Below are 12014 nucleotides of genomic sequence, written 5' to 3' on the forward strand. Positions count from 1 at the left end.
GTAGAGACGGGGTTTCACCGTGTTGACCAGGATGGTCTCGATCTCTTGACCTCGTGATCCACCCGCCTCGGCCTCCCAAAGTGCTGGGATTACAGGCGTGAGCCACCGCGCCCGGCCTGAAATAACTTTAATTTTAAATTTGTTCTATCTCTTTCACTATACTCATTTTCTAAATACTGATTTTTTTCAGAGGTCAGATTTTACCGCTGATAAAAATAAGAAATGGACACCAGTGTATATTGCCACTGTTTTGATTTCAACGTTTTGAAGTTCTCTTCGATCCTCCTGTATTAGTTTGCAATGCATTGCTATAAAGGAATAGCTGAGACTGGGTAATTTATAAAGAAAAGATGTTTATTTGGCTTACAGTTCTGCACACTGTACAGTCATGGCAGCAGCATCTAGTGAGGCCTCAGGAAGCTTTTACTCATGGTGGAAGATGAAGGGAGAGCAGGCACATCACATGGCAAGAGAGGGAGCAAGAGAGAGGACAGGAGGTTCCAGGCTCTTTTAAACAACCAGCTCTCACATGAACTAAGAGCGAGAACTCACTCATAACCACAAGGACAGCACCAAGCTATTCATGAGGGATCCACCCCATGACTCAAACACCTCTCACTAGGCCCACCTCCAACACTGGAAGTCAATTTCAAACTGAGATTTGGAGGAGACAGACATCCAAATCATATCACTTCCCTTGACTGTAATTCAGCTAATTGCTCAAGTTTATCAGCATTGAGAAGTCTCTCTCTCTTGTTATACCACCAGCTTTCATGCAAATTCATCCTACAAATATTTATGAAGAGCCTGCTGTGTGCCAGGCTCATACATTAGTGGTCCTGCCTGCCCCAAGCCATCTGTATTCTGTAGTTCTATATCCATTTCCAGATGCTCCTGATAGTATATTTATCATCTCACTTTCTTACTCCAAATATATTGATAGTTCTCCATAGTGTCCTGAATAAAAATCTAGTTCAATGGCAGTAACATTGAACTCGGTCTCAGAACAGCTGGGTTATAGTTCCAGCTCTGCCATTGACTTTACCTCTATGCATGTCAATTTCCTCGTCTGTATCCAACAGAGCACCATGGTAACTAGTCTAGTGGACTTTAGTTGTTGCTCACAACAGGAGTTATTTTTCATTCCCACTTTACACCTGAAGAAACAAGGGTCACTCTACTTAAGTCATTTGCCCAAAGCTGCTCAGCTAGGGGCTAGAATTTAAGAATGTTTTTGGATCCAAAGCTTTTTCACAACATCCCTGTAAAATAAGATTGTCTGAAACAGCCCCCTTTGTGTACTGGCCAATACAGGAGCTACCCACTATGCGTGGTTATTTAATTAAAATTAAATTTCAGTTCCTCAGTCACACTACATTTCAAGTACTCAAAAGCCACGTGTGGCTCACGGCTGCCATACAGGCAGTACAGATTCTAGGACACTCTTAGTCAGCATAGGTTTTTCGGACAGGTTCTAAGTTCTGGTTAGCACTTGGCTTCTATGATTCCCTGATTTCTCAACCCATCCTGAAAGCCCTTCCAGAGCCTGACTCCAGCTCCTTTACTGTCGGGCTACTCATGACTCCCAGCCAGGCTCTTTACGTGCCTGCCAGACTAGGCTCTATTTCTATGCCTACCATTGTATCTAACACAGTGCCTTCTATTAAGCAGGTAGTAAACATATGGATAGATGGACCTATGGAAGAAAGGAAGAGATGAAAGAAGGGAGTGGCATACATTCATGCTTTCATTAGACATACTTATTGAGTGACTGCTATGTGTTAAGCACTTTTAGGTTCCTGGGATTACTATAGTTAACAGACAAGGTCTCATGAACCTTCTTTCCGGTTGGGTGGAAAAGTGGGAACAGATCATAAAGAGGTTTACAGGTGAATAAAAGTTCAGCTAGTGAACCAGCCATGGGTAGATCTGAATGGTACATATTCCATGAAGAAACTTTGCTGCTGAAATAATACTTTTGCATACTTTGATGTCTCATTTGTCAGCTTCTGATTTATGAGCCAGAATAAGTACCCAGTTTAGTAATTTTAAAATTACCCTGGAGGAAGGCTACAACAAGGAAATGGGTGAAACAATTTAGTAAGACAGATTAATATGTAGTCTATTAAAGCTGAAATGGCATTTATCTTCTGTGATGTTCTCTTTTGTTGTATAGCTTTGTTCCTGGACCACATAAAGCTACCCTGAAAGAAGATGTATTACAGAAGGCAAAATTCTTTCAAGATAAAAAATATCTTTCAAGAGTAATAAGAAGTGGCAGAGATGATGCTATTCAAAATTTTATCAGAAACACCTCCCATATTTTTAAGAATGGAAAAAGGGTGACAAAAACTGCTCTTAAACGACACGGTAAAAGAAATGCTTGAACAACATAGCCTTAGGAAGCATGGTAAGACTCTGGACTTAAATAGTAACTAAATCTGCGGCCAGAACTCAAGCAACAGTTTGTAGGTTATCAGGTGACTTGACCTCCTGTATTCATTGATATTGATTTATCTTGTTCATTTATTTGACCACTCCTGACAATTCTAGCACTCTAAGACTGATATATCCAAGAACTGTTTCATTAGAAGACAGAAGAATGAGAGAAGTGTTTTGAAAAGTCTAATGGAGACATAATTTGAAGGTAAAATTTTTATGATGTATGCGTATGTTTACATGGGTTTAATTCTTTTGTCTCTGTCCAGTTCATTTTCTGCATACTCATCCTCCTTTCCTAATTTAGTAATGTCTAATGTTCATCTATTTAACCAAAGTTATTTTTAAATGTTTTAAACCACTCCAAAATTTACCCTAGAAATGGATGCGGTTTATATATCATCTTTTTAAAAATTTGACCTTCCATGACTATTCCATTTAAACACACCACTGTGGGAGTTTGCTTGGACTGATGAGAAAGGGTAATTTTCTCCAGCTCGAAATCCTCCTAAACTCACTGAAAAAGTCATTAATTCCTACAGAACATAAACTACTGCTTTTGAGCTAGAAATTTTCTCTTCATTATGAAGCTTACTGCCATTTTGAAGGAGCTTGAAGCCATTTTGATGGACTTCTAGTCTCTTTCCTCTTACAGTCATTTATTAATTTTCACTAATCCATATATTCTTTAGACAAGGAGAGTCAAGACACAACTTGTCATAGATGAAGCTCTGAGTTACTTTTACCTATCAGGTAGCTGTTTAGTCAGTAATAGCACCAAAACATGACTGGCAGAGCTCTTAAAAACACCCTTAAATACACACCGAGTGTGGAAAAACATAAGAAAATTGTTGTTTTAATCTTCAAATTCATATGCAGTTGTAGAGATGCTAAAGAGATCAGAGTAAGTTAGAGTAGGAAAGGTTTTAGAAGTACCTGGTCTCTGGCAGCATGTTCTGATGGTTGTGTCTTCATCTGCATTTAATTTTTATTTTTATAATAGGCCTATTTTCAACAACACCCAATAACTATAGCATTATTTAACACAATGTTCAGACCTTACATCAGTCTAAGGGCTGGCTCCACAGTTGGTAGCAATGACCCTGTTAGTCCAGAATATCCCTCTCTTTGGGAATGGAAAGAAGCCCTGCTTGGATGCATGGAGCAGATAGATACTGACACCAAGGACATTCAGATTTTCTTTCCTATACCTATTTTCATAAAACTTGGAAAGAAAATTTATCTGCGGTATTTTTTGTAAAACCACTTCTGCCATCCTTACTCTGGCAAATCCAAAGACAGTACCTAATGTCTTCAGAGGAGCAAGAAATTCAAAGAGTTAAATGTCACATTCATACTCAGGTAATAGAGAAAAATAAAACACATCAGGTTTGTTTAATCTATCTTAAGTGGTGCTTAGGGGTTCAGGAAAAATGTTTCCAGTACAGGAAATTAATGAGCAATATTTACGACATATTTTAATGAAAGGGATTTCTCTGGTTAACTTTTGAGTTAAGCACAAACTCCCTTTGCTAATTGTTGCAAATACTATTAAGATGTATTTGTCTGTTTTTCTGCACTGGCAAGTAAAGAACACCAAACAAATATTCCCTTAGTGACAGATTATTTTTAGCATTTTGGGCCATCTTTTGAATTACTAATAGGTGAGAGCTCTAAGGCATGCTGCAAATGGAAGTTCTTTTCTAAAAATCCCTAATATTACTATTTTCCCTGATTTACCTCTTTCTCCTAAAAGTGGAAACAGCAAAAATTAAGTTGAATATAAATTTAATAAACCTATATTTAAAGCAGGAATCACACAAGCAGGATGCTTCTTTGTAAAGGAACTGCCTCCCATTATCTCTGCACTGAGCTGTGAGTCAAACTTTTTTTTTAAGTAGAGGTTAAAAAGAGATGCAGCAACTTAACATGGCATCAGATTGTAATACTTAGAATTCAACCAAGTAACTTTTTTTCTTTTTTTCCCAAAACTGGGGCTCTTTTGTGGGGCAAGGGGACAGAGAAGAATGGGTGGTAAGGGGAGAAAAGGGTATCTCTGTCAGCCCACTCCCTTTTTTTCCGTAGCATTTCCCACATTTATCAGTCTTACAGCTTATCTAATGGCTCCAGGCTGAAGTCCAATCTCAGCATTACAGTTTATGTTATCAAAAAAATTTTCCCAACCCCCTGCAGACTCTAAATCTGACTTAGTAGCTAGAAATCCTGTAAACATGGTCTTAGCAAACTTTAAGGGAAACAAAGGCAAGGCAACATGACAATGCCAAATTTGCAATTTCTACTAATCCACTAAGCTATCAAGCCTAGTTAGACCATCACTCCTAACTTTGAGGTTGTTGAATGACTGGGCATTTTTTGTCAGTAAACAAATAACTCTGTAGTTCTGTTGTTTACCTGTTTAAAAACTAAGTACAGTTGGCTCTCTGTAGCTGTGGGTTTCACATCCATAAATTCAACCATGGATAAAAAATATTCAGAAAAAAAGGATGGTTATGTCTGTACTGAACATGTACAGACTTTCTTTTCATTCTCTAAACAATACAGTGTAACAACTATTTATATAGCATTTACATTGTATTAGGTATCACAAGTGACCTAGAAATAATTAAGTATATCAGAAGATGTGTGTAGACTATATGCAAATGCAGCATCATTTTATATGAGACTAGCGCATCTGTGGCTTTTGGAATCCTTGGGAGGTCCTGGAACCAATACCCCAGAGATACCTAGGGATGATTGTACTGAATCATGAAACTAGATGTATACTTTGTAAACCATATGTACTGTAACTTAATTATATAATTATAAAACTAGAGAGTATTTCTAAGCAAGTAGGCTTTTCCTTTGGCTGAGATTATCTATTCAATCTTTTGGTTTTATAGACTTATGTAACTAATTTTAAACTAAAATATTTTGAATATAATAAACCCTTCTACAAGTGGATGAGAATTAAATATGGAGAGAGTCTGTATGCAAATAGTAATCCATAACCTTAAAGGGGTTTATATTAGTGGAAAAGACCAATTTTGGCCTTTTAAAAAATATAAACGTCTGGTGTATTTTTAACAGCTTTAGTTTTCTTTTTCACGCATTCAAGTCTATACTGGATAAAAGCAGGTTGTTGGGCCCAGTGTCAGAATTTATGGTACAGCCCATAAAACATAATGGCCAAGAGGAGGCACATGTGTATAACTAATCTGTTGGAAATCAATTCTACAGTGTTAAATAACTAATAAGGCAAATTGTAAAACACACAAGATATATAAGACAGAGCAGAAATGGCAAAATATTTTGAGCCCAGAGATTTGGACCTAACACCTAGTTTTGTCATTGATTCCTTGTGATATAGAGTCCATTTCTTCACCTTAGAACAAATGCTGCTAAAATTTATCATTTAAAAGCACCACGGAAAGCACAAACTCTTAGGATGCATGAATACTGACTGCTTTGAATAGCATTTTTAATAGCAAAAATGTGTTTATACTATAATAGCTTAAAACCATCTTTTCAACCATCTTTTTCAATACAAAATAAACATTCGTTTTCATATTTTACATTTCTCATCTCTGTAACATATACAATAAAAATCCCAGACATTATTGGCTGGCTGATTCTTGCAAAGAGATGCATAAGTAAACTAGTCAAGTACATCTTAACCATTCTGGATACGATTTAGTCATAAAACAGTAATATAGAGACATAATTCTGAAAATTAAGGAAATGACTCTGTTCTCTAGAAATGCCTTTTCTCTTGAGTTAGTTACAGTAGTATATTTATAACTTTATTACAATTTATACAAATCAGTAGGTTTTTATTTCCACACCTTCACAATCCCATCTCTAGAAGCAGTTACGATGAAGCCCTGTGTTGTCTGGAATGTGGCAACATCAGTGATGATGTCGTGATGTCCCACGGGCAGGGACTCTGGGCCTCTTCGAGGGGTGTCATCACTTGGTCCTACTTTCTGCTTATTCTGAATTTCCTGTTTGGTGATTAAAAGTCAGGGAGAAAGCCAGAAGTTAAAGTCTGTACCACATTCTTCCTCTTGCCAATAGTCGTGCTTCTGAGATGTTGTTGGTGTTATATTTAACACCTTTTGTAAAGTAGTCATGCTTTCACAAATACACTGAGCAAAACAAGTAAAGGACCCAAAATGACATTCTAGGGTCCTAGTTGTTGTAGTTCATGAGTAGCCACTTATAAATATGGAAAATTTATTTCAGGCCAATATTGTGTGCATATTAACTTTTGCCAACATCAAAAGAAAAAAGGGATAGAATACTAGCAGATGTTCTAGTACTTCTAAAGCTTAATATTCATCATGAAGGAAGCACACTTTCATTTATGGAGCACCTACTCTGGCCCAGGCACCAAAGGTATGTTTTCTTACTTGAATTTTTTACCTGAGTCAAGAATACAAACTTTATGGTCCCAACAGCCAGGTTTGAATCCCAGCTTTCTGTTTCCTAGCTGTGTGATCTTGAACAAATTACTACTTAACTTCACTGTGCCTTTTTCATTTGTAAGGGGATAATAAAAGTGCTTCTTTACGATGTTATAAAGTACCTACTGGTCATTTGAGCTATTACTTATATGTACTTATTTTACCTTAATAAAAGTTAATTTTTTTAAATACAGAAAATTCAAGAAAAAATAAATTCAAAGTACTACTCTGGTGTGTCAAGTCATTCATCTTAATTCTGTTTACGAAAGCCATGTTTATGCTTACAAAAGTTGAAAGAAATGAAAAGACTATTGTACCTGGACAACTTCAGTGCCTTCAATTATTTTCCTGTAATAGGACACAGATGGGGAACTAGTACTTCCTGCAACAACATAGGACCTTTCTGGGTAAGCCAAGTCCCAAAACCTAGGGAAGAGGAAATAAATGATGACAATCTCTACAGGACAATGGGAGGAACTGATAATCATTGGCTTATCTTCATCAATGCATTGTAGAGGTTTTTGTAGAATAGCATACTATTGGTTACAAAGAATTAACAGCTGTCCTTATAAGATGATTTTAAACATTACAGTGCCATCAGTATCTATAATAACACCTTGCAAAAGTATCCATCTACATTTTATTCTTTTTAAGTATTTGTTGAGATATTGTACCTTATTTTCATATCTGAGCCAGCTGTTAGCAGGATAGGATTTCCATCTGCAGGACTACAGTAGATACCATGAACACTATGAAGAGAAGGCTTAAAAGAAATAAATATGGAGTCAAATAAAAGACATCAGTGTATGCCATAAATGATGGTGTTATTTCTACAGGCAAGTTAACTGTCAGAAGCTTTATAAGCACTTGGTTACTTGAAGTGAGAGACCAGTTATGTATGCCCTATCTACTTCAATCTGGGCTTTTCCTAAACATCACAAGCTTTATGGGGCTAGCAACTTATTTACCCAGTGATGCACACCACTGGCAAGGAAACACTCATGTAGCAATGGCCACATGAAACTTGATGTTACTGAATACCCAAATTTAAACACCTGAAAGTGCATAGGATGTGGGGAATAATATCATCCATTACAGTCAAAACTGAAGTCAAACCTGTAATTCAGAAAGTGGTGGTGCGCTGCTGGCCCAGAGAGTAAATCTTCTGTCACCAGTCTCCATGTCCCACATGGACACTTCATTGTTGCCCTGAACAGCTAAGGGAGACAAAGGCCAGAACCATGACTCAGACAAAAAGAAGAGCTGGAGAAGATTGCAGCAAAACAAACTGCAGTCCTGAGAGAAAGATAAACCTCTTTCTCTCAGGGGGAGAGACAATATAACAAGCTTTATTCACTTATTGTTATTTACTGAGTCAGTAAATACAGTAAATACTTTTACTATGGGCTAGTCACTGTACTAGACACTGAAGATGGCAAACAAAGCAAAAAAATTCGCAGTTTCACGGAACTTCCATTCTAGTGAAGACAACAGACAAAAATGCAAAGCAGGAGTGTGCTGAGTTCAAAGAACAAGTCAGTGTGGCAGGAGCAGACTGAGAATGGGAGCTAAGTAGGAGAAAGGGCAGTAGTGCTGGTTACTTTCCATTTGCTGCTCTAAATCTGACCTGAATGAACCACATCAACAAGGTAGCTGGATTCACCAGCCTGTGGTAAGCTAAATAATGGCCCTAAGATACCCAAGTCCTATAATCTGTGAATGGTACCTTATAGAGCTAAGTGACTTTACCAATGTGATGAAGTTAAGGACCTTGAGACAGATTATTCTGGATTACCCAAGGGGCACCCCCACATGCAATCACAAATCTTCTTAGATGAGGGAGGCAGATTTGGCAGGAAGAACACAAAGCAATATAACAATGAAATAAGATGCTATGCTGCTGGCTCTAAAGATGAAAAGAGGAGCCATTAGCCAAGGAATTTAGCTCTAGAAGCAGGAAAAGTCAAGAAAATAGATGTTCCCCTAGTACTTCCAGAGGGAATACAGTTCTGTTGCTACCTTGATTTTGGTCCACAAAACCCATTTCAGACTGCTGGCCTCCAGAATTATTAAATAAGTTATGATGTAATGGGAAACTAATACATGCCTATGGGAAACCCTAGCGGGAGATCAAAGGGAGGGAGGGAAGAAAGTCAGGTCATTCACATCAGGCTGGTTTTACTCCTCAAAGTCACTGCTCCTTTCAAGGTGGCCTTCTGTACTCAACTTCTTTCCAAATTCAGAAACTATACTCTCCTCCTGTCATACCTTCTACTGCTACTCTGCTGTTACCAACCTGTATTACTGTACTATCTTTTGTGATACCCCTACACCCAAACCTTTGTAAACAATTTTCTTTGAAAATAAATTCTCCTTAAGTTACCCTACCTTGAGTGTGGTACTGTTTGCTGTTAGAATGCTGAGTGATAAAGAAGGTCAGAAAGGTGGCAAGAAGGCAGGTCCCATAAAGTCTTTTGGACCGAGAAGCCAACAGAAGGTACTAAGCAGAAGGGGAAAAAAATGGTCTTAAGAGGTACAGACAGAAGCAGGCTGTGAAGAGAATACTGCATTAATAGGGGAAAGAGTGGTTTGGACTAGGGAGATAGTGATGGAGGTAGTAAACAATGATCACATTCTGGATATACTTTAAAATGGAATTTACAGACTGGCTAATGGACTGGAAGTAGGATGAGAAAAAGAACAGTCAAGGACAACTCCAGGCTTCTGAGCACCTAGTTGCCATTTACTGAGAGAATACCATAGGAAGGGCGGTAGAAGGCAGTGGTAGAGAGACTCAGTAGAGAGGAGATCAAGCATCAGTTGAGTTAGACGTTGAGTTTTCAATGGCTATTAGACATCTTAAAGGGGATTTTAAATAGATATATAAGAGTCTGAATAAAGGTAGTAGTTAAAGCGTGAGATTGCATGAGATCACACACAGCCAGTGTAGAAGTGGTTGGGACCAAAGACTGGGTCCTGTGGCAGGCCACAATTTAAAGCCAGGAAGATGAGAAGGAATCAGCAGATCAAGAAGTACGAGAAACAAGAGAATTGTCCTTGAACCCAGGTAAGGAGAGTATCTGAAAACAATGGAAATCAACTGATCAAATGGTAAGTAAGCAAAGGGCTCACAAGAATGGCCACAGAACTTGACAACATGGTGACTTTTATAGCAGCAGTCTATGAGATGGACTAGGTGTACAAGAAGGGATCACAAAGAGCCTAGAGGAAAGAGGGCTGAGGAGAAAACATAAGAGTTGGCTGGGCGCGGTGGCTGACACCTGTAATCCCAGCACTTTGGGAGGCCGAGGCGGGTGGATCACGAGGTCAAGAGATGGAGACCATCCTAGTCAGCATGGTGAAACCCCGTCTCTAATAAAATATAAAAATTAGCTGGGCATGGTGGCACACGCCTGTAGTCCCAGTTACTCGGGAGGCTGAGGCAGGAGAACTGCTTGAACCCAGGAGGTGGAGGTTGCGGTGAGCTGAGATCGCGCCATTGCACTCCAGCCTGGGTAACGAGTGAAACTCCGTCTCAAAAAAAAATAATGAGTTATTATTTATCAAGCATTAATTGTGTGCTAGAGTATATACTTTGCATGTTTTATCTCAATTCCTTATAACTCTACAAGGTAAGTATATTTTTAACTACATATTAAAGATGAGGAAAATCAGTTTCAAGACTTGTCTATGTGTCTTACCCAGGAGCCATACAAGAAAATTTGAATGCCCAAGGAGGGAAGGGAAACTTTCAAGCAACACAAAGCAAACAGAGCAACAAGAAATTGCAACGAAGGTGGATGAATCTTAGCTCTCTAGGAAGATGGTTGCAGCTTTAACAAAAATAGGGGACAAAGGAGAAAAAAAGAATAGGAGATGGTCGTGGACAGTTAAGAATGGAGAGTAATGATGGTGGCCAATGAGATCATTTCTGAACATAATAAATATTAGATGACAGTGAGGTATCAGTAGTAGAGAACCTCCACAATCAGAAGAGAAGCATTCAGTTCATATGTTAAAAACTAAAAACATGAGTTTTGGCAGAAGGTTATTATGTACTTTCCAAGAAAATCTCCCAACACATAAAAGCCAGTCCTGCATCTTACCTGCAATCACCCAGGACTGATAGAGAGGGTGCATTGAGAGGCGCCTGATTCGAGCCCTGGAAGGATGATAGTGACTTGAAATTGGCAACTGGAACCTCATGTCCCAACAAGCCATGGTACCACTGCTTGTACCTTAAAGATAAAAGCACAAAAAAATTAACATATAATGATCAAAGCACATCAAGCTCCATTTATACAAATGGTAAACAGTATTAGCTTTGTATGAATTTATTTGAAAAATGCCTTAGTTACTTAAAAAAGGTTTGTTCTCATGAAGCTGTCTCACCAGTTTCAAACAGTACCCCTTTGATTGTTAAATAACAGAGATTTAAGGTGCTTATTAAAATGCTGCTACAGTACTAAGGAATGTAAATTAAAAATGAGTAAGTCATTAGTAACTGATATTGTTATTAACTGCCAAAGGTACCCACAAAAACAGAAGCTATTATTGAGAAGATATAAAATGAATTTGTTAAGTCAAAATGTTCACATTGCCTTAAATACCCAAAGATGTTTTACTAGCATTCAATGATCACTTTAGCAGCAGCTTTGTAGCTATCATCAGATTTCAGTTTTTTTCCATTTATCCTTCTCTCTTAAACACTGTATAGACAGGTATGTACATCTTCCTGTACCTGTGCAGTTTATTCACACAAAAGGCAAAAAAAATGCATTCCATATAAACTATAAAAAGTAATAAAGCAAAGGGCACACACTTAACAGTGTAACAAATATAAGTTAGGGAAATCTAGAAAACCTAAATTCAAGCACAGAAGATAATTCCTCTGAATAAGCATGCCAACTAGAAAAGAATAAGATGTGGCAGCTTCTCAAGGGACATGTTCAAAGCACCGTGGGGGAAAAATGTGAAACTTGAAGAAAGAGGCAGATGGGAAAAGGGGAGATGTTGATCAAACAGTATAAAGTTTCAGTTAGGAGGAATAAGCTTTGGTGATCTGCACAGAATGGTGACTATAATACAGTATATTTCAAAGTTGCCAAAAGA

The 12014-nt window shown here is 38.0% G+C and overlaps 2 protein-coding genes across 4 annotated transcripts in view; one reads left to right on the forward strand and one right to left on the reverse strand.

Annotated features, from left to right (window-relative positions):
- COL6A6 (collagen type VI alpha 6 chain) overlaps positions 1 to 4048 on the forward strand; it is a 148617-nt gene extending 144569 nt beyond the window's left edge. Inside the window, exon 38 of the mRNA XM_017510156.2 lies at positions 2177 to 4048. Within this exon, the coding sequence (XP_017365645.1) occupies positions 2177 to 2387 (211 nt within the window). The 3' untranslated portion in view covers positions 2388 to 4048. The remainder of the gene's footprint in view (positions 1 to 2176) is intronic.
- A 1848-nt stretch (positions 4049 to 5896) lies between these two features.
- Positions 5897 to 12014, reverse strand: part of PIK3R4 (phosphoinositide-3-kinase regulatory subunit 4) — a 74034-nt gene continuing 67916 nt past the window's right edge. For 2 of the 3 annotated variants that reach the window (XM_037731938.1, XM_017510154.2), the window contains exons 17-21: positions 11009 to 11140; positions 8019 to 8119; positions 7577 to 7665; positions 7220 to 7328; positions 5899 to 6440 (exon numbers count right to left, since the gene is read on the reverse strand). In XM_037731938.1, the coding sequence (XP_037587866.1) occupies positions 6270 to 6440; positions 7220 to 7328; positions 7577 to 7665; positions 8019 to 8119; positions 11009 to 11140 (602 nt within the window). In that variant the 3' untranslated portion in view covers positions 5899 to 6269. Of the gene's footprint in view, positions 6441 to 7219; positions 7329 to 7576; positions 7666 to 8018; positions 8120 to 11008; positions 11141 to 12014 lie in introns of all 3 variants that reach the window. The other variant, XM_017510153.2, reaches the window with a different exon arrangement.

The sequence above is a fragment of the Cebus imitator genome, unplaced genomic scaffold (genome assembly GCF_001604975.1).
Source record: "Cebus imitator isolate Cc_AM_T3 unplaced genomic scaffold, Cebus_imitator-1.0 Scaffold432, whole genome shotgun sequence".
In the NCBI taxonomy this organism is placed as follows: domain Eukaryota; kingdom Metazoa; phylum Chordata; class Mammalia; order Primates; family Cebidae; genus Cebus; species Cebus imitator.